This window comes from Sylvia atricapilla, unplaced genomic scaffold (assembly GCF_009819655.1).
Source record: "Sylvia atricapilla isolate bSylAtr1 unplaced genomic scaffold, bSylAtr1.pri scaffold_92_arrow_ctg1, whole genome shotgun sequence".
Lineage (NCBI taxonomy): Eukaryota > Metazoa > Chordata > Aves > Passeriformes > Sylviidae > Sylvia > Sylvia atricapilla.
In genome coordinates, this window is record NW_027077173.1 from 67,758 (window position 1) to 89,618 (window position 21,861).

At 62.3% G+C, this 21,861-nt stretch overlaps 3 protein-coding genes across 7 annotated transcripts; 2 read left to right on the top strand and 1 right to left on the bottom strand.

Annotated features, from left to right (window-relative positions):
• Positions 1-1,545: 1,545 nt before the first annotated feature.
• PNPO (pyridoxamine 5'-phosphate oxidase) lies at positions 1,546-9,042 on the top strand. 5 transcript variants are annotated; one of them, XR_010746035.1, is made up of 8 exons: positions 1,546-1,645; positions 2,328-2,452; positions 3,697-3,796; positions 4,413-4,466; positions 5,746-5,874; positions 6,320-6,390; positions 7,393-8,342; positions 8,623-9,042. XR_010746035.1 is itself a non-coding variant. In XM_066340469.1 (7 exons), exons 1-7 carry the CDS (start codon positions 1,601-1,603, stop codon positions 7,556-7,558), a joined length of 690 nt encoding a protein of 229 aa, XP_066196566.1. In that variant the 5' UTR covers positions 1,546-1,600; the 3' UTR covers positions 7,559-9,042. The 5 variants fall into 5 exon arrangements, 1 of the variants encoding a protein (XP_066196566.1); XR_010746036.1 differs by having other exon boundaries at positions 8,765-9,042; XR_010746037.1 differs by having other exon boundaries at positions 8,847-9,042.
• Positions 9,043-10,709: 1,667 nt separating this feature from the next.
• On the bottom strand, positions 10,710-11,009 carry PRR15L (proline rich 15 like). Its single transcript, XM_066340472.1, has one exon. It carries the CDS (start codon positions 11,007-11,009, stop codon positions 10,710-10,712), a length of 300 nt encoding a protein of 99 aa, XP_066196569.1.
• Positions 11,010-13,961: 2,952 nt separating this feature from the next.
• Positions 13,962-21,637, top strand: CDK5RAP3 (CDK5 regulatory subunit associated protein 3; the record flags this gene model as incomplete). Its single annotated transcript, XM_066340476.1, has 8 exons — positions 13,962-13,993; positions 14,865-14,922; positions 15,946-16,077; positions 16,942-17,042; positions 17,523-17,571; positions 19,444-19,622; positions 20,488-20,624; positions 21,493-21,637. Coding segments are annotated over exons 1-8 (807 nt in total), but the record flags the coding sequence as incomplete, so codon positions are not given.
• Positions 21,638-21,861: the final 224 nt, after the last annotated feature.

Sequence of the window (21,861 nt, forward strand, 5' to 3'; positions counted from 1 at the left end):
CTGGAATTTCAGGACTTCATCCCGATTTTTTTATTTTATTTTATTTTATTTTATTTTATTTTATTTTATTTCATTTCATTTTATTTCATTTTATTTTATTTTCATTTTCCCCCTTCTCCCCTTGCCCCGTGTGTGAATCTCCTCCCCTTGTGTACAGTGTACATTGTATCATAGATTATATTGCTTTGGAGCTTTTAAATTAAAACAAAACAACAACAAAAAATCCACTTTATTTTTTAGTTGTTGTGCCCACCCCGAGGGCGTTTTTTTCCCTGGATTATGTGATGGATTTGTTCCCAGTTTTTCTGAGCTGTACCCGGAGGCAGCCGGGAGCTTTTCCTTGCTAAATAAATTTAGTCACCAGAGGTAAATCCAGGCTCCCTTTTTTCTTTTTTTTCCTTGTTTTTTTTCCTTGTTTTTTTCTTTTTTTTCCTGGGAATTTCCTTGTGGGGGCAGCGGTGGAAAAGTGGGATTGGTGGATGGGAATGTCCCCCCAAAAATCCGATTTTGGGGTTTGTGGTGTTTGCAGGAAATTTCGCTGCTAATTCTGGTGTCCCTGTCCCTTTGTCACAGTGGCCCGAGTGTCCCGTCCCAAATGTCCCAAATGTCCCATCCCAAATGTCCCGTCCCAAATGTCCCAAATCCCGTCCCAAATGTCCCAAATGTCGCATCCCAAATGTCCCAAATATCCCAAATACCCCGTCCCAAATGTCCCATCCCAAATGTCCCAAATGTCGCATCCCAAATGTCCTAAATGTCCCAAATACCCCATCCCAAATGTCCCATCCCAAATGTCCCAAATCTCGTCCCAAATGTCCCATCCCAAATATCCCAAATGCCCTGAATGTCCCATCCCAAATGTCCCATCCCAAATGTCCCAAATGTCCCATCCCAAATATCCCATCCCCAAATCCTGGTCCCCACTGTCCCCAGATCCCTGTCCCTTGTCACAGCGTCCTGAATGTCCCATCCCAAATATCCCAAATGTCCCATTCTCCCATGTCCCAAGTGTCCCATTCCCAAATGTCCCACCCACATCCTCCCTGTCCCCAGTGTCCCCAAATCCCTGTCCCTTGTCACAGCATCCCCAATGTCCCATTCCCACCTTCCCTGTCCCCAATGTCCCCAAATCCTTGATCCCTCGTCTCCCAGTCCCTGTCCCTTGTTACCACCTGGCCCAAATATCCCACTGTCCCCATTGTCCCCAAATCCCTGTCCCTTATCCCCACCTGGCCCAAGTGTCCCATACCCACTTTCGCTGTCCCCAATGTCCCCAAACCCCTGTCCCTTGTCACAATCCCCCCGCCCAGGCCCACCTACCCCATCCCCACCCTCTCTATGCCCACTGTCCCCAAGCTCAGCTGTCCCCGATGTCCCCAAGTCCCCGTGTCCCCCTCCCGACGTCGCCGCCCCTTTAAGAGCCCCTCACTCACCTGCTCAAACCCTAGCACCACTTCCGGGTCTTTCGGCCACGCCCCTCCCGTTTCCTCCAATGAGCTGCCAGCTCTTCCCGCTCCGCCGCTTCCTATTGGCCGGCGAGGAGAAGGCGGGGCCAGGTGTAGCCCCGCCCCCGGCGCGGTGGGGGCTCGGCGGGGCCGCCATGGAGCTGGGGGAGCTGCGGAAGAGCTACCGAAGGGACACCGAGGTGGGACCGCGGCGACACGGCGACACCGGGGGGCTGCTGGCACCGGGGACAGCCCCGGGATGTCCCCAAGGCTCCGGGAAATGTCCCCAATCCTGCCCCCGGCCAGGGGAACAGCCCACGCAACCGCTTCCCGGCGTTGTCGCAAAGGCGTGGGGACAGCCCCCGGGATGTCCCCAAGGTTTAGGGACACCCCCAATGGCAGGGTGACCCCCCAGGGTGTCCCCAAGGCTAGGGGACACCCCAGAGTTCTCGGGGAGTCCCCCAAAAATGTCCCCAAGGCTCGGGGATCCACTCCAAAGGCGGGGTGACCCCGCTCGGGGATGTCCCCAAGAGCTGGGGTGGCCCCTCCAGGATGTCCCCAAGGCTCGGGGACCCTCCCCGGATGTCCCCAAGGCTCGGGGGCACCCCCCTGCGTTGTCCCCAAGACGTGGGGTGGCCCCCAGACTGTCCCCAAGGCCTGGGGTGACCCCAAGACCCCTGGGATGACCCCCCCCGGACTGTCCCCAAGACCTGAGGTGACCCTCCAGGTTGTCCCCAAGCCCTGGGGGTGGCCTGCCTTGCTGTCCCCAAGAGCTGGCCTGTCCCCAAGACCAGGTGTGACCCCCCCCGACTGTCCCCAAACCCCCCCCGACAGTGTCCCCGTGTCCCCAGACCTCCCCCAACAGTGTCCCCGTGTCCCCAGGCGTTCGAGGAATGTCACCTGGTGTCCCTTGACCCCCTGGAGCAGTTCCGGGCCTGGTTCCAGGAGGCGCTGGAGTGTCCCGACATCGGCGAGGTCAACGCCATGTGCCTGGCCACCTGCACCAGGTGACACCGGGGACACGGGGTGACACTGGGTGACACTGGGGGTGACACTGGGGGTGACACGGGGGTGACACTGGGGGTGACACTGGGGGTGACACAGGCGCTGGAGTGTCCTGACATCGGTGAGGTCAATACCTGGCCACCTGCACCAGGTGACACCGGGGACACGGGGTGACACTGGGGGGACACTGGGGAGTGATGGGTGACATGAGAGGTGGCACAGAGGTGACACAGCAGTGTCCCCGCTGTCCCCAGAGGGACGTGAAGCCCTTGGCACAGGGGGCGACACAGGTGACACACAGATGACACAGGTGACACAGGTGGCACAGGGGTCACACAGGTGACACAGGGGGGTGACAGGGAGGTGACAATGTCCCCGGCAGGGACGGGAAGCCCTCGGCGCGGATGGTGACACAGGGGGGTCACAGAGGTGACACAGAGGTGACAATGTCCCCATGGCAGGGACGGGAAGCCCTCGGCGCGGATGGTGACACACAGGTGACACAGGTGACAGGGAGGTGACACAGGTGACACAGGGGGGTGACAGGGAGGTGACAATGTCCCCGGCAGGGACGGGAAGCCCTCGGTGCGGATGGTGACACAGGGGGGTGACACAGGTGGCACAGGGGGGTGACACTGAGGTGACACAGGTGACAGGGAGGTGACACAGGTGACAGGGAGGTGACAATGTCCCCGTGGCAGGGACAGGAAGCCCTCGGCGCGGATGGTGGCACAGGGGGGTGACAGGGAGGTGACACAGGTGACACAGAGGTGACAGTGTCCCCATGGCAGGGACGGGAAGCCCTCGGCGCGGATGGTGACACACAGGTGACACAGGGGGGTGACACAGGTGACAGGGAGGTGACAATGTCCCCGGCAGGGACGGGAAGCCCTCGGCGCGGATGGTGACACACAGGTGACACAGGGGGGTGACACAGGTGACACAGGGGGGTGACACTGAGGTGACACAGGTGACACAGGGGGGTGACACACAGGTGACAATGTCCCCGTGGCAGGGACGGGAAGCCCTCGGCGCGGATGGTGACACAGAGGGGTCACACAGGTGACGCAGGTGACAGAGGTGACACACAGGTGGCACACAGGTGACACAGGGGGGTGACAGGGAGGTGACAGTGTCCCCATGGCAGGGACGGGAAGCCCTCGGCGCGGATGGTGACAGAGGGGGGTGACACAGGTGACACAGGTGACACACAGGTGACACACAGGTGACAGTGTCCCCATGGCAGGGACGGGAAGCCCTCGGCGCGGATGGTGCTGCTCAAGGGCTTTGGGCCGGACGGGTTCCGCTTCTTCACCAACTACGAGAGCAGGAAAGGCCGGGAGCTGGTGAGGGACGGCGGGGAATCCTGGGAATCCTGATAATCCTGATAAATCCCGATAAATCCCGATAAATCCCGGATTTCTGGATCAGGGGGGAGAATTCGGGGGGACAAATCTCAATAAATCCCGGATTTCTGGAGCTGGGGAGGGAATCTGGGGGGAGAATCCCAATAAATCCCAGATTTCTGGGGCTGGGGACAAGGGACAGGGATTTTGGTGGGGGGGAAATCCTGATAAATCCCAAATTCTTGGAGGTGGGGGTTGGAATTCGGGGGAAAATCCCAATAAATTCCAGATTTTTGGAGCTGGTGAGGGCTGGGGGACGGAATTTGTGGGAAAATCCCAAAAAATCCTGGATTCCTGGAGCAGAGGGATGAAATTCAGAGGGGAAATCCTGATAAATCCCAAACTCCTGGAGCTGGCGAGGGCAGGAGATGGAATTTGGTGGAAAAATCCTGATAAATCCCCAATTCCTGGAGCTAAGAGATGAAATTTGGGAGGGAAAATCCCAATAAATACTGAATTCCTGAACTGAGGGGGGCCAATCCCGATAAATCCCGAATTCCTGGATCCGGGATCAGCCCACAGCTCCTTCCTCCTCCTCCTCCTCCTCCTCCTCCAGGATTCCAATCCCTTCGCTTCCCTGGTTTTCTACTGGGAGCCGCTCTGCCGGCAGGTGAGGAGGAGCCCGGGAATTTGGGAATTTGGGGCCGGGCTGGGTCAGGGTGAGGGGTGGACTGCGGGTTTTGGGGTGGGAAAATCCAGGAATGGGTTTGGGGGGTGGTTTTTTGTGTGTGTGCTTGGGGGAAAAAAAAAAAAAAAAAAACTTTGGAAAAAAGAAACCTTGGGAAAACCCTCACATCCCTGTGTGTGTGATCCCTGCGGGTTTTGGGGTGGAAAAGTCAGGGATTGGGGTTTTTGTGTGCTCAGGAGCACTTTTGGAGCCACTGGCGAGATCTTAAAGGATGCTGGACCCCAGCAGGAAAGTGATCCCTGCGGTTTTTGGGTGGAAAAGTCAGGGAATGGGGTTTTTCCATGCTCAGAGGTGCCTTTGGAGCCACTGGCCAGATCCTAAAGGATGGTGGTCCCTGAGTTTTGGGGTGGAAAATCAGGGAATTAGGTTTTTCCGTGCTCAGGAGCACCTTTAGAACCACTGACCAGATCCTAAAGGGTGATGGACCCCAGCAGGAAAGTGATCCCTGCATTTTTGGGGTGGAAAAGTGTGGGAATGAGGATTTTCTGTGCTCAGGAGCACCTTTGGCCAGATCCCAGAGGATGGAGGTCCCCAGGAGGAGGACACATCCCTGAATTTTTGAGTGGAAAAATCAGGAAATGAGGTTTTTCCGTGCTCAGGAGCACCTTTGGAGCCACTGACCAGATCCCAGAGGATGGAGGTCCCCTGCACAGGGGGACAGACACATCCCTGCCCATTTTGGGTGGAAAATCAGGAAATGAGGTTTTTCCGTGCTCAGGAGCACCTTTAGAACCACTGACCAGATCCTAAAGGATGGTGGACCTCAGCAGGAAAGTGATCCCTGCGGTTTTTTGGGTGGAAAAGTCAGAGATTGAGGTTTTTGTGTGCTCAGGAGCACCTTTGGCACCGCTGGCCACATCCCAGCGGGTGGCGGTCCCCAGCACGGGGGACAGACACATCCCTGCCCATTTTGGGTGGAAAAGTGCGGGAATGAGGTTTTTCCATGCTCAGGAGCACCTTTGCCACCTTTGGCCAGATCCCAGAGGATGATGGACCCCAGCAGGAAAGTGATCCCTGCATTTTTTGGGTGGAAAAATCAGAGAATGAGGTTTTTTGTGTGCTCGGGAGCACCTTTAGCTGGATCCCAGCGGGTGGCGGTCCCCAGCCCGGGGGACACACACATCCCTGCCCGTTTTGGGTGGAAAGGTGCGGGTTTTGGGGCGGTCCCGGAGCCCTCGGCAGCTGTGGCCGCCCCGCTCAGGTGCGCATCGAGGGCTCGGTGAGGCGGCTGCCCGAGGAGGAATCCGAGCGCTATTTCCAGTCCCGCCCCAGGGGCAGCCAGATCGGCGCCCTGGTGAGCCGGCAGAGCTCCGTCATCCCCGACAGGGAGGTCAGTGGGATCGGGGTCCTCGGGAACCCTCCTGTTCCCTTTGGGATCGGCCATGGGATCCCCGGGCACCCTCCTGTTCCATTTGGGATCCCCGGTCACTGTCCTGTTCTCTCTGGGGTCCTCGGTCACCCTCCTGTTCCATTTGGGATCCCCGGGCACCCTCCTGTTCCCTTTGGGATCCCCGGAGACCCTTCTGTTCCCTTTGGGATCCTCAGTCACCCTCCTGTTCCCTTTGGGATCCCCGGGCACCCTCCTGTTCCCTCTGGGATCCCTGCTGTCCTTCCTGTTTTCTCTGGGATCCTCAGTCACCCTCCTGTTCCCCTTGGGATCCCCGGGGACCCTCCTGTTCCATTTGGGATCCCCTGACTGTCCCATTCCCTTTGGGATCCCCTGACTGTCCCATTCCCATTCCCTTTGGGATCCCCTGACTGTCCCGTTCCCGCAGTTCCTGAGGAAGCGGAGCGCGGAGCTGGAGGAGCAGTACCGGGACAGCGCCGTGCCCAGGCCGGAGTACTGGTGAGTGTGGGGGGCTGAGACCCCCGGAGCCCCCCCAGTGACCCCCTGAGCCCCCCCAGTGACCCCCCTGAGCCCCCCAAACCCCCAGAGCCCTTCCTGAGACCCCCCAAACCCCTCCTGACCCCCCCAGAGCCTCCAGGATGACCCCTAAGCCACCCCCCTGAGCCCCCCAGGACCCCTCAGAGCCCCCCCTGAGCCCCCCAGGACCCCTCAGAGCCCCCCTAACTCCCACCTGAGCCCCCCAGAGTCCCCCAAAGCTCCTCCAGGACCCCCTAGAGCCCCACTCAGCGCCCCCCAAAGCCCCCAGAGCCCCTTCTGACACCCCCAGATCCCCCCAGGTCGTGCCTCAGCCCCACCAGAGCCCCCCAGATCTCCTCCAGGACCCCACCAGTGACCCCAAAATCCCCCCAGGACTCCCAAGATCCCACCTCAGCCCCTCCTGACCCTCCCAAATCCCCCACAGACACCCCCAGAGCCCCTCCAGGACCCCCCAGAGCCTCTCCTGACCCCCCAGCTCCCATTTCAGCCCCCCCAGAGCCCCCTTCAGCCCCCCCAGAGCCCCACCAGGATCCCCCAGAGCCTCTCCTGACCCCCCTGATCCCACTTCAGCCCCCCCAGAGCCCCCTTCAGCCCCACCAGATCCCACCTCAGCCCCTTCTGACCCTCCCAAATCCCCCCAAATCCCTCCCAGAGCCCCTCCAGGACCCCCCAGAGCCCCTCCAGGACCCCCCAGATCCCACCTCAGCCCCTCCTGACCCTCCCAAATCCCCCCCAGAGCCCCCCCTGGACCCCCCAGAGCCTCTCCTGACCCCGCAGATCCCACTTCAGCCCCCCAGCTCCCACCTCAGCCCCTCCTGACCCTCCCAAATCCCCCCCAGGACCCCCCTGATCCCACTTCAGCCCCCCCAGATCCCCCCAGATCCCCCCCAGGACCCTTCAGATCCCACCTCAGCCCCTCCTGACCCCCCCAGACCCCCCAAACCCCTCGGTGTGTCCCCGCAGGGGCGCCTACACGGTGGAGCCGGAGGTGGTGGAGTTCTGGCAGGGCCAAACGAACCGGCTGCACGACCGCATCGTGTTCCGGCGCCTGCGGGACCGGGCGGCGCCGCTGGGGACAATGACCCACCGGGGACACGGCGACTGGGTCTACGAGCGCTTGTCCCCCTGAGCCAGCCCCCGGGATGTCCCCGTTGTCCCTCGGTGTCGCCGCCGCCCCGCCCCTGTCCTTTGAGGGGTGGGTTGGGAGCTGCTCGCAGCGCGGTGTGTCCCTAAACCCGCTCCTCCCGTGGGTAATTAATTGTGTTAATGATTGTGCGGGGTCGGGCTGTGACACCAGTGGTGTCCCACAACTGTCCCTGTCCCCATCCGTGTCCCTTTACCTGTAATTAATTGTGTTAATGATTGTGCGGGGTCGGGCTGTGACACCGGTGATGTCCTACAACTGTCCCTGTCCCCATCCGTGTCCCATCCCTGTCCCTGTCCCTGTAATTAATTGTGTTAATGATTGTGCAGGGTCGGGCTGTGACCCCAGTGATGTCCCACAACTGTCCCTGTCCCCATCCGTGTCCCTTTACCTGTCCCTGTCCCTGTCCCTGTAATTAATTGTGTTAATGATTGTATGGGGGTCGGGCTGTGACCCCAGTGATGTCCCACAACTGTCCCTATCCCTTTACCTGTCCCATCCCTGTCCCTTTACCTGTCCCTGTCCGTGTCCCCTGTCCCTGTCCCTGTAATTAATTGTGTTAATGATTGTGCAGGGTCTGGCTGTGACCCCAGTGATGTCCCACAGCTGTCCCTGTCCCCATCCGTGTCCCTTTACCTGTAATTAATTGTGTTAATGATTGTGCGGGGTCGGGCTGTGACCCCAGTGATGTCCCACAACTGTCCCTGTCCCCATCCGTGTCCCATCCCTGTCCCTGTCCCTGTAATTAATTGTGTTAATGATGTGCAGGGTCGGGCTGTGACCCCAGTGATGTCCTACAACTGTCCCTGTCCCCATCCGTGTCCCATCCCTGTCCCTGTCCCTGTAATTAATCGTGTTAATGATGTGCAGGGTCTGGCTGTGATCCCAGTGACCCCCTCTGTCCCTGTCCCTGTCCCTGTCCCTGTCCCTGTCCCTGTCCCTGGTCGTGTGCTGGGGAATGGGTTGGGAGCTGATTTCAGCCCAGTGTGTCCCTAAATCCGTGTCCAACCACTCCTGGTGGTTAATTAACTGTGTTAATGATTGTGCAGGGTCTGGCTGTGACCCCAGTGACCCGTCCCTGTCCCTGTCCCTTTATCTGTCCCATCCCATCCCTGTCCCTGGAATTAATAATAATAATGAAATTACTTTACCCTGTAAAGTAATTTTAAAAATCGTGTTAATGATGTGCAGGGTCTGGCTGTGACCTCAGTGTCCCCCCTTTACCTGTCCCTGTCCCCCTGTCCCTATAATTAATCGTGTTAACGATGTGCAGGGTCTGGCTGTGACCCCAGTGTCCCCCGTGTCCCTGTCCCTGTCCGTGTTTCACCTGGAATCGTGGAATGTGCTCAATTCCCAATCAATTCCCGCTGTTTTTTAATTAACTTCAATCGTGTCCTGACCTGTCCCGGGGCCGTGAGACCCCAAAACCTCACCCCGTCCCCTCCTCCAAAATAAAATAATATATATATATATATATATAGAAATGCTCGTGAAAAACCCAATAAATGGGGATTTGTGCGGAGGGCTGAAGGGCGCGGGCTAACAGCAGGTTCAATCCGGGTTCAGCTCGGGTTAATGTTCACCGGGGCAGGGCCGGGCTGTCCCGGGCTGAACCGATCCCTGCCCGTGTTTGCTGTCCCGGAGCGGGGTCCCCCTGGGGGGTTCCCGTCCTGGCAGGGACGGTGACAACGGAGCTGTCACACCTTTGTGGCGCTGTCACAGCCCCGGGTTCCCGGTGCCAAATGCCGAACCCAGCCCCGGTTTCCCGGTTTCCCGCTTCCCCGGTTTCCCGGTTTGCCGGTGCCCGCCCTCGGCTCTGTTTTGGCACCGGGAAATCGGGGCTGGGCTCGGACTTTGGCACCGGGAACGCGGAAAACCGGGGCTGGGTTCGGCTTTTGGCACCGGGAACACGGGACCGGGGGGCACCGCGACCGGGGGGCACCGGGAACACGGGAAACCGGGGCTGGGTTCGGGTTTTGGTACCGGGAAACCGGGACCAGGGGGCACCGGGAACACGGGAAACCGGGAGACACCGGGAACACGGGAAACCGGGGCTGGGTTCGGGTTTTGGTACCGGGAAACCGGGACCAGGGGGCACCGGGAACACGGGAAACCGGGAGACACCTGGAACACGGGAAACCGGGGCTGGGGGCACCGCGACCGGGGGGCACCGGGGAACCGGGGCTGGGGGTACCGGGAACACGGGAAACCGGGGCTGGGTTCGGGTTTTGGCACCGGGAACACGGGAAACCGGGAGGCACCTGGAACACGGGAAACCGGGACCGGGAGGCACCGGGAACACGGGAACCGGGGCTGGGGGCTCCTGGCACCGGGGAACCGGGGCTGGGCTCAGGTTTTTGGCACCCTCCGGCTTCTGGCCGGGCTGGGAAGGGGCTGGAGCGGCGGAGGTCGGGAACAGGCGAGTCCTGAGGAGCTGGGAGAGATCCCGGGGCTCCGAGTGTCCCCTTTTCCCTCGGGGTCAGGAATTCCCTGGGATGATTCCCAGAGGGATCCCAGAGGGATCCGGAGCTTTCCCACCTTTCCTGGCTGGATCCAGGGATTCCCGGAGCCGCCTCCGCTCCCAGGCTCGGGTTTATTAACCACAGTTAATTAATGAAGAATTAGCAGCAGGCGTCGAGGTTTCCAGCAGCATCCCGAGTCCCCGGGGTGAGCTCCGCGCTTCCAGCAGCGAGGAGCTGGAATTCTGGAATTCCCTGGAATTCTCTGGGGGATGCGGCTCCTCCTGGGAGCGCGGGGGCAGAGGAGGAGGAATTTGTCCCTCTGCGTCGCTCTCTGGGGACAGGGAAGTGTCACATCTCCTCTCGGGGGTGACTCGGCCCCAAAAAGTGACGGGAGGAGGGGATTTGGAATGGGATTGGGATTGGGAATGGGATTGGGAATGGGAACGGGATTGGGAATGGGAATGGGAATGGGAATGGGAGTGTCCTCATCCCAGTACGGACCAGTCAGCGCCGGCCAGCTCCGCTCTGCCCCGAGGTTTATCCTCAACCCCGCACACTCCCGGTTTATCCCGGGATAAATTCCATCTGTGTCCCTTCAGCCGCCGCCCATCGGTGTCCCCATGTCCCCAGGCGACATGGGGACAGGGGCGGGGAGGCGACAATGTCCCCGGGGGTCACTTGTCGTCGCGTTCCGCGGCCCCGCACAGCTGCGGGTGCTCGGCCAGAGTGGCCCGGACTTTTTTCTTCTCCTTGAAGCGGCCGGAGTGCGAAACTTTGACGTGTTTGCCTTTGGTGCTTTTGTCCACCAGTTTCTCCAGGCGGGCGGCGAAGCCGGGTGTCCCCTCGGGGTTTGTCGCCTCGGTGCTGTCACCTGCCGGTGTCGCCTGTCCCTCGGGGCTCTCGTACAGCACCGTGGGCGCTGCGTGTCGCTTCCTCAGGAACGTCAGCTTCCACCAGCCGTGCCCGTCCGCCATCCTGCAACGGGAGGGGGTTTTGGGGAGGGGAAGATCCTGGAATTCTCTGGGAAGTCTTGGAATTCTCTGGGAACTCCTGGAATTCTTTGGGATCTCCTGGAATTCACTGGAGTCTCCTGGAATTCACTGGAGTCTCCCGGAATTCACTGGAGTCTCCCGGAATTCTCTGGGGTCTCCTGGAATTCACTGGAGTCTCTGGAATTCTCTGGGGTCTCTGGAATTCTCTGGGAATTCCTGGAATTCTCTGGGGTCTCCTGGAATTCTCTGGGAACTCCTGGAATTCTCTGGGGTCTCCTGGAATTCACTGGGATCTCCTGGAATTCCCTGGGGTCTCCCCTCCGGGGGCTGGGTGAGGGATGTGGCGCCTCCTTCCCATGGGATCCCCCCGGGGATGGATGGAGGGATGGATGGATATTCCAAGGGCTCTGGAATTCCCGAGGACAGATATTCCAACGGCTCTGGAATTCCCGGGGACAGATATTCCAATGTCTCGAGAATTCCCGAAGAAAAGCCGGGCAATAAAAGCGGCTGCCTTTATCAGCCACGTGCAGAGCGCAGGGAAAGGAGCGGACAGGAACAGGAACGGGGCTCAGGTGGGCGCGGGGCGCTGCCGGGGGGTCCCCACCCCGGGGACCGGAGCCTGGGGACTGTCCTCGGTCCGGGAACGCTCCGGGAAGGAGCCGGGAAGGAGCCGGGAAGGATCCAGAGCCGAGCGTGCCTCCGGGGCAGGAACACGGAGGGAAGGCGGTTCCCGAGCCTCCCGGGGATTCCCAGCGCCGCTCCCGGAATTCCCGGCCTCCGTGTCCCCATCCGTGTCCCCATCCGTGTCCCCATCCCTGTCCCCCATCCGTGTCCCCATCCGTGTCCCCATCCCTGTCCCCATCCCTGTCCCCGTGGCCGATGTCGCCTCTTTGTGGGGATAAAAAAAATCCCCTTTTTCCTCCGCGACACGGGGCCGAGGCACAGGGACCGCGGCCGCCACCCCGCGGGTGGCACCTGTGTCGCCTCCCTGTGCCAGAGACAGGTGGGACTATCCCCAAGAGTGTCCCCAGAGTGTCCCCAGGGGGGTCCTACATCCCTGGCCCTGTCCTCAGAGTGTCCCTCGGGGCTTCCCGTGTCCCCAAAGTGTCCCTCGAGGTTCCCACATCCCCGGCCGTGTCACCAGAGTGTCCCCCGGGGGTTCCCACGTCCCCAGAGTGTCCCCGGGGTCCCCGTGTGCCATCCCCAGCACGGACACCTCATCCCGGTACCTGCTCCTGTCGTGTCCGGGGGTCCCGGGGGGTGTCCCGAGGATATCCGGGAATGTCCCGGGATGGCCGGGGGTGTCCTGGAGTGTCCCCGGATGTCCTGGGGTGTCCCTGGATGTCCTGAGAGTGTCCCGGGGTGTCCAGAGGTGTCACGAGGATGTCCGGGGGTGTCCGGGAGTGTCCCAAGGGTGTCCCGGAATGTCCCGGGATGTCCCAGGGGTGTCCCGGGGGTGTCCCGGGGGTGTCCCGGGAGTGTCCCAAGGGTGTCCGGGAGTGTCCCAAGGGTGTCCCGGGGGTGTCCCAGAGGTGTCCCGGGATGTCCCGGGGGTGTCCGGGGGTGTCCCGGGGGGGCAGCGCGGGCAGGTGCCGCTCACCTGCGGCCGTCCCGGTGTTCCCGTCAAGGTGAACCCGTTCCCAAACCCCTCCCGCCGGAGCAAACAGCGGGGCCGGGCCACGCACGGCTGAATATTCATGACAGGGAGCGGTGCCAGCCCCGGGCGGGTGGCCCCGGGTGGCTTTGGGTGGCTTTGGGTGGCTTTGGGTGGCTTTGGGTGGCTGTCACCGCCGCGGGCCGCTGGCTCCGTGGCACCGGGAGCGGAGAGCTGGCGGCTGCCGAGCCGGTTCCTGTCCCCGTTGTCCCCTCCCGGTCACCGGGACCGTGTCCCCTCCCGGTGGGGGGAAGTCCCCAACCCCACGGGGACACGGGGACACCGCGGGATCCTCCCCGGGGGGCTGGAGCTGCTCCCCGCGAGTGGAGCCGGGGGATGATCCCAGGGATTCCCGAGGGATCCCGGCGCTGTAGGGAATGGTCGGTCCCCGAGGGATCCGGGATCTGCTCCGGGATCTGCTCCGGGATCTGCTCCGGGACCCCTCCCCAGGGGTCTGGGGTTCCTTTTGGGGCGGCTGCTGAGGGTCCCAGGGGGTCCTGGCTCTCTGCTGCGGCACCCAGGGGTTCCCAAGGGATCTGGGATCTTCTCCGGGGATCCCCGAGGGATCTGGGATCTGCTCCAGCCTTTCTCTCCAGGAATGGCCAAGAAAACCGGGATCCCCTCTGGGGTTCCCAGGGGAAATCTGACTCTCCCAGAAGCCCACGATGGATCCGGGATCTGCTCCGGGGGATGCTGGGGATCCCTGAGGGATCTGGGATCTGCTCCGGGGGATGCTGGGGATCACTGAGGGCTCTGGGATCTGCTCTGGGGGATGCTGGGGATCCCTGAGGGATCTGGGATCTGCTCTGGGGGATGCTGGGGATCCCTGAGGGATCCGGGATCTGCTCTGGGGGATGCTGGGGATCCCTGAGGGGTCTGGGGGGGATCTGGGCTCTCCGCAGGGATTGGGATCTGCTCGGGAGCCTCCTGGGGAGTCCGGCCGGGGGCAATCCCGGGAATCCCAGTGCTGGGGAGGACCGGGACCGGGATTAGGGCAGGGACTGAGACCGGGACCAGGATTATGGCTGGGACAGGGATCGGGATCAGAATTGAGACCGGGACCGGGATCGGGACCCCCGAACTCCCACCGCCCGCTCCGATTGGCCCGGGCCGGCCCCGCCCCTTTCCCCTCCAGCCAATCCAAACCCCGGCACGTGGCGCTTCCTGCGCCCCGCCGCCATCTGACGGCCAGGGGGCGGGGCCTCTGTGCGGAGCGCGCTTTGATTGGCTGAGGCTCTGGAGCTGAGGCAGGCGATTGGCTGGAGTGCGGGTAAGCGGAAGTGGAGAGGCGGCGACGGCAAAGATGCAGGTACGGGCCGGGACCGGGACCGGGATAGGGACAGGGACAGGGATAGGGACAGGGATAGGGATAGGGACAGGGATAGGGACCGAGAACGGGACAGGGACCGGGATAGGGACAGGGATAGGGATAGGGACAGGGATAGGGATAGGGATAGGGATAGGGATAGGGATAGGGATAGGGATAGGGATAGGGATAGGGACTGGGATAGGGACAGGGATAGGGACTGGGATAGGGACAGGGACCGGGATAGGGACAGGGATAGGGACAGGGACAGGGATAGGGATAGGGATAGGAACCGGGATAGGGACCGAGAACGGGACAGGGACCGGGACAGGGACCGAGAACGGGACAGGGACAGGGATAGGGACAGGGATAGGGACAGGGATAGGATAGGGATAGGGACAGGGATAGGGACAGGGATAGGGATAGGGACCGAGAACGGGACAGGGACCGGGACAGGGACCGGGACCGGGATAGGGATAGGGACAGGGATAGGGATAGGGACAGGGATAGGGACAGGGATAGGGACAGGGATAGGGATAGGGACCGAGAACGGGACAGGGACCGGGATAGGGACCGAGAACGGGACAGGGACCGGGATAGGGACAGGGATAGGGATAGGGATAGGGACAGGGACAGGGATAGGGACGGGGAGCGAGAGCGGGGCCCTGGGTCTGGAGCGGGATCAGAGAAGGGACTGGGATCGAGGAAGGGGCTGGGATCGGGATCAGGACCGGGATCAGAACCGGAATGGGGAGCGGGACCGGGAGCGGGTCCAGGCCCAGGGAAGCGGGGACAGCCGCGGAGCGGGGGGTCCCGAGCGCTGTCTCGGTGCCGGTCCCGGTGCCGGTTCCGGCAGCCCCGCTGCTCCCCGCAGGTCTCTCCGCAGGAATACCAGCATGTGCCCATCGACATCCAGACCGGCAAACTGCTGGGTACGGAACCGGCTCCGGCTCCGCTGTCCCGCCACACCCGGGAGGAACCGGGCATTTGTCCCGAATATCCCAAACCAATCCCCCTTTCCCTCCAAAGCATGTCCCCGCCGCTGTCCCCGTGTCCCCGGACCCTGGGGTTGTCCTTACCTTGTGCCCCCCGAGCGACCCCACTGTCCCCGTGTCCCCAGAGCCCTCGGGGGTGTCCCCAGCCCGTGTCCCCGTGCTGTCCCTGTGTCCCCTGCTCCATGTTCTCGTGTCCCCCAGCCCATTTCCCCCTGCTGTCCCATGTCCCCAGCCATGTCCCGCTGTCCCCAGCCCATGTCCCGCTGTCCCGTGTCCCCGGAGACCCGGGGGTGTCCCCAGCCCATGTGTCGCTATCCCCAGCCCACGTCCCGCTGTCCCCACGTGCCCAGCCATGTCCCACTGTCCCCATGTCCCCAGCCATGTCCCGCTGTCCTGTGTCGCCAGAGCCCTGGGGGTGTCCCCAGCCATGTCCCGTGTCCCCAGCCCATGTCCCGCTGTCCCGTGTCCCCAGAGCCCCGGAGGTGTCCCCCAGCCCATGTGTCGCGGTCCCCTGTCCCCACACTGTCCTCGTGTCCCCAGCCCGTGTCCCCAGAGCCCCAAGGGTGTCCCCCAGCCCATGTGTCACTGTCTCCAGCCCATGTCCCGCTGTCCCGTGTCCCCGGAGGCCCGGGGGTGTCCCCAGCCATGTCCCGTGTCCCCAGAGCCCCGGGGCTGTCCCCAGCCGTGTCCCGTGTCCCCAGCCATGTCCCGCTGTCCTGTGTCCCCAGAGCCCTGGGGGTGTCCCCAGCCATGTCCCGTGTCCCCAGAGCCCGGGGGGTGTCCCCCAGCCCATGTGTCACTGTCTCCAGCCCATGTCCCGCTGTCCCGTGTCCCCAGAGCCCCGGGGGTGTCCCCAGCCCATGTCCCGCTGTCCCGTGTCCCCGGAGCCCCGGGGCTGTCCCCAGCCGTGTCCCCGTGTCCCCGGGCTGTCCCCAGCCGTGTGCCGTGTCCCTGTCGCAGACTGGCTGCAGGACCGGCGGCACTGCGGGCGGCGCTGGCAGACGCAGGTGCAGCAGGTGCGGGAGCGGATCCAGGCGGCGCTGCGGGACATGCCCGAGCACCCCGAGATCCGGGAGCTGCTCCAGGGATCCTGTGAGTTTGGGGTTTGGGGTCTGGGGTGTGGGGTGTGGGGTTGGGGTCTGGGGTTTGGGGTCTGGGGTTTGGGGTCTGGGGTCTGGGGTTTGGGGTTTGGGGTCTGGGGTTTGGGGTTTGGGGTTTGGGGTTTGGGGTCTGGGGTTGGGGTCTGGGGTTTGGGGTTTGGGGTCTGGGGTCTGGGGTTTGGGGTCTGGGGTTGGGATCTGGGGTCTGGGGTTTGGGGTCTGGGGTTTGGGGTCTGGGGTTTGGGGTGTGGGGTTTGGGGTTTGGGGTGTGGGGTTTGGGGTGTGGGGTTTGGGGTCTGGGGTTTGGGGTCTGGGGTTTGGGGTCTGGGGTCACCCAGCTGCTCTAGGGATCCTGTGGGTCTGGGGTCTGGGTTTGGGGTTTGGGGTCTGGGGTCTGGGGTTTGGGGTTTGGGGTTTGGGGTTTGGGGTCTGGGGTTGGGGTCTGGGGTTTGGGGTTTGGGGTTTGGGGTTTGGGGTCTGGGGTCTGGGGTTTGGGGTCTGGGGTTTGGGGTCTGGGGTCTGGGGTTTGGGGTCTGGGGTTTGGGGTCACCCAGCTGCTCCAGGGATCCTGTGGGTTTGGGGTTCGGGTCTGGGGTTTGGGGTTTGGGATTGAGGTTTGGGATTTGGGATTTGAGGTTTGGGATTTGGGATTTGGGATTTGGGGTGTGGGATTTGGGATTTGGGGTGTGGGATTCGGTTTGGGATTGAGGTTTGGGATTTGGGGTTTGGAGTTCGAGATTTTGGAAACTTCCTGGGAATCCCCTAAAACCTCCCAGGACCCCCCCAAACCTCCTAGAGATGCCCCAGAACCCCTTGGGGACCCCCCAAAGCCCCCTGACCCCGTTGCTGCCCCCAGACCTGCACTACTTCCACTGCCTGCGCATCGTGGAGATCCTGCGGGGCACCGAGGCCAGCACCAAAAACCTCTTCGGCCGCTACTCGTCCCAGAGGATGAAGGTGGGAGTGCCCTCCTCTTCCTCTTCTTCTTCCTCCTCATTCTCCTCTTCTTCCTCATCCTTTCCGTCCTCCTCTTCCTCCTCTTCCATCTCCATCCTCCTTTTCCTCCTCCTCCTCCTCTTCGCTCTCCTTGTTCTCCTTCTCTTCCTCCTGGTTGTTTTCTTCCCCTTCCTCCTCTTCCTCCTCTTCCTCCTCATCCTCCTCATCCTCCTCATCCTCCTCATCCTCCTCATCTTCCTCATTTTTCTCTTCTTCCTCCATCCTCCTCTTCTTCCTCTTTCTTTTCCTCTGCTTCCTTTCCATCTTCTTCTTCCTCCTCTTCTGCCTCATCCTTTCCTTCCCTCTGCTCCTCCTCATCCCCTTCTTCCTCCTCTTCCTCCTCTTCCTCCTCTTCCTCCTCTTTCTCTTCCCTGTCATCCTTCTCTTTTTCTTCCTCCTCCTCTTCCTCCTCCTCCTGCTGACCCTGGTGTCTGTCCCCAGGACTGGCAGGAGATCGTGTCCCTGTACGAGAAGGAGAACGCCTACCTGGGTGAGGGATGGGGATGGGATTGGGAATGGGGAATGGGGAATGGGGATGGGAATGGGAATGGGAATGGGAATGGGGAATGGGAATGGGGATGGGAATCCCCTGAGGTGTCCCAAATAACCCCATGGATGGGTGGAATTCAGTCCCCAAACTGGGACAGGAAAGCCCAGGAGTTATGGGCACTCCAAACCCCGCGTGGGATGAGACCCCTGGGCTGTGTGTGACCCCCAAACCTTTTGGGGTGACCCCCTAACCCCCCTGGGCTGTGTGTGACCCCAATTCCCCTGAGCTGTGTGTCACCTCTCAGGCTGTATGTCACCCCCTGTGCTGTGTGACCCCCTGTGCTGTGTGTCACCCCCCGGGCTGTGTGTGACCCCCTGGGCTGTGTGTGACCCCCCAAACCCCTCAGAGTGACCCCCTGATCCCCCTGGGCTGTGTGTGACCCCAATTCCCCTGGGCTGTGTGTCACCTCTCAGGCTGTATGTCACCCCCTGTGCTGTGTCACCCCCTGAGCTGTGTGTCACCCCCCGGGCTGTATGTCACCCCCTGTGCTGTGTGTGACCCCCTGGGCTGTGTGTGACCCCAGACCCCTCAGGGTGACCCCAGAGCCCTCAGGGTGACCCCAGTGTCCCCCCAGCCGAGCTGAGCAGCCTGCTGTGGCGCGGGGTGAGCTATGAGCCCCTGTGCTGTGTGTGACCCCTGTGCTGTGTGTCACCCCCTGTGCTGTGTGTCACCCCCTGGGCTGTGTGTGACCCCTGTGCTGTGTGTCACCCCCTGGGCTGTGTGTGACCCCTGTGCTGTGTGTCACCCCCTGGGCTGTGTGTGACCCCAGAGCCCTCAGGGTGACCCCAGACCACTCGTGGTGACCCCGGTGTCCCCCCAGCCGAGCTGAGCAGCCTGCTGTGGCGCGGGGTGAGCTATGAGCCCCTGACCCTGTGTGACCCCCCAAACCCCTGTGCTGTGTGTGACCCCTGGGTGTGTGTGACCCCAATCCCCCGGGCTGTGTGTGACCCCCTGGGCTGTGTGTGACCCCAGACCCCTCAGGGTGACCCCAGAGCCCTCGGGGTGACCCCGGTGTCCCCCCAGCCGAGCTGAGCAGCCTGCTGTGGCGCGGGGTGAGCTATGAGCCCCTGACCCTGTGTGACCCCAAACCCCTGTGCTGTGTGTGACCCCCAAACCCCTGGGCTGTGTGTGACCCCCTGTGTGTGTGTGACCCCTGGGCTGTGTGTCACCCCCTGTGCTGTGTGTCACCCCCTGTGCTGTGTGTGACCCCCTGGGCTGTGTGTGACCCCAGACCCCTCGGGGTGACCCCAGAGCCCTCAGGGTGACCCCGGTGTCCCCCCAGCCGAGCTGAGCAGCCTGCTGTGGCGCGGGGTGAGCTATGAGCCCCTGACCCTGTGTGACCCCCAAACCCCTGTGCTGTGTGTGACCCCTGGGTGTGTGTGACCCCTGGGTGTGTGTGACCCCCCCAGACCCCTCAGGGTGACCCCAGAGCCCTCGGGGTGACCCCAGACCCCTCGAGGTGACCCCGGTGTCCCCCCAGCCGAGCTGAGCAGCCTGCTGTGGCGCGGGGTGAGCTATGAGCCCCTGACCCTGTGTGACCCCAAACCCCTGTGCTGTGTGACCCCCTGGGCTGTGTGTGACCCCAGACCCCTCAGGGTGACCCCAGAGCCCTCGGGGTGACCCCGGTGTCCCCCCAGCCGAGCTGAGCAGCCTGCTGTGGCGCGGGGTGAGCTATGAGCCCCTGGCCCTGTGTGACCCCTGTGCTGTGTGTGACCCCTGTGCTGTGTGACCCCTGTGCTGTGTGTCACCCCTGTGCTGTGTGTCACCCCTGGGTGTGTGTGACCCCTCGGGGTGACCCCGGTGTCCCCCCAGCCGAGCTGAGCAGCCTGCTGTGGCGCGGGGTGAGCTATGAGGCCCCGGCCCTGCGGCGGCAGCTGTCCCGGTGCCAGCAGGCGCAGCAGGAGCTGGCCCGCAGGGAGGACGAGACTCAGCTCGGGGCCAACGAGCTCCGGGAGAGATTCCTGGTGTCCTGCCACCAGTACGGGATCGCCGTGAGTGCCAGGGTGACCCCAGACGGGGATGGGGTGACCCCAAATTGGGGATGGGGTGACCCCAGATGGGGATGGGGTAACCCAAACAGGATGGGATAACCCTAAACAGGGATGGGGCAGGGGAAACAGGGATGGGGTAACCCCAAATGGGGATGGGGTGACCCCAGATGAGGATGGGGTGACCCCAAATGGGGATGGGGTGACCCTTAATTGGGATGGGGTAACCCAAACAGGGATGGGATAACCCTAAAGAAAGATGGGGTGGGGGAAACGGGGATGGGGTAACCCCAAATGGGGATGGGATAACCCTAAACTGGGATGGGATAACCCTAAACTGGGATAGGATAACCCTAAACTGGGATAGGACAACCCCAAATGGGGATGGGGTGGGAGAAACAGGGATGGGATAACCCCAGAAGGGGATGGGATAACCTGAAACGGGCCAGAAATAACCCAAAATGGGGATGGGATAACCAAATATGGGGCTGGGGTAACCCCAAATGGGGCTGGGGTAACCCCAAATGGGGCTGGGATAACCCCAAATGGGCCACAGAATAACCCCTGGACAGACCCTAAAACAGGCCTGAAATAACCTGAAATGAGCCCCAAAATTGCCCCAAACAGACCCCAAAATAATCCCTGAACAGACCCTGAAATGGCCCCCCCGAGGGGTCACAGTGGGACCAGGATGTCCCCAGGTGTCCCCAGGGTGTCCTCAGGGCATCCCCAGGGTGTCCCCAAGTGTCCCCTGGTGTCCCCTCATGTCCCCAGGGTGAGGACATGTGCTGGGAACTGCTGGCTCTGTCACCCCCCCATGTCCCCACGTGTCCCTTCAGTGTCCCCAAGTGTCCCCTGGTGTCCCCAGGGCGAGGACGTGCGCCAGGAGCTGCTGGCCCAGGTGCAGGCGCTGCCATCGCTGCTGTCCCGCGTTGGGGACGGTGCCAGTGCCCTCGGGGACGCCATCGAGCTGTACCAGGCCTGTGTGGCCTTCGTGTGTGACAGGTGGGGACAGGCCCCGACAGCCCCCTGTCCCCATGACCAATATCCTCAATGCCCCCGATGTGCCGATATCCCCAATGTCCCCATGTCCCAATGTCCCTGTGTCCCAATGTTCGAGTATCCCCATGTCCCAATGTCCCTGTGTCCCCGTGACCGATGTCCCCGTGTCCCCGTGACCGATGTCCCCATGTTCCAATGTCCCCGTGTCCCCGTGACCGATATCCCCATGTTCCAATGTCCGAATGACTGATCTCCCCGTGTCCCCATGACCAATGTCCCCAGTGTCCCGGTGTCCCCATGACCCATATCCCCATGTCCCAATGTCCCCATGACTGATGTCCCCGTGTCCCCATGACCCATGTCCCCATGTCCCAATGTCCCCATGACCGATGTCCCCATGTCCCAATGTCCCAATATCCCCATGACTGATGTCCCCGGTGTCCCCATGACTGATGTCCCTGTGTCCCCATGACCCATGTCCCCATGTCCCAATGTCCCCATGACCGATGTCCCCATGTCCCAATGTCCCCATGACTGATCTCCCCGTGTCCCCATGACCGATGTCCCCAGTGTCCCGGTGTCCCCATGACCCATATCCCCATGTCCCAATATCCCCATGACTGATGTCCCCGGTGTCCCCATGACTGATGTCCCGGTGTCCCCATGACCCATATCCCCAGTGTCCCCATGACCCATGTCCCCATGTCCCAATGTCCCAATATCCCCATGACTGATGTCCCGGTGTCCCCATGACCCATATCCCCAGTGTCCCCATGACCGATGTCCCCGTGTCCCAATGTCCCCGTGTCCCCATGACCGATGTCCCCGTGTCCCCATGACCGATGTCCCCGTGTCCCCAACGTGTCCCCAGCCCCGGGGCCGAGGTGCTCCCTCTGCTGCGGTTCGTGGCGTCTCACGGGAACTGCTCGGTGTTCCGCTGGCGGACGGGCCGGGAGCCGCGGGGCCTGGAGCGCCCCGAGCTGCGGGCAGGGCCAGAGCCACCCCCCGAGGACACGGTGCGTCCTGCGGGGGACAGCCGGGGACAGCCAGGGACAGCCGGGGACACCTGGGGACATCCAGGGACAGCTGGGGACATGGGGACACGGCTCTGCCTGGGGTTTTGGGGTTGGGCCAGGGCTGGAGCCACCCCCTGAGGACACGGTGCGTCCTGGAGGGGACATCCGGGGACAGCCGGGCACATCTGGGGGCATCTGGGGACATGGGGACATGAGGACACCTG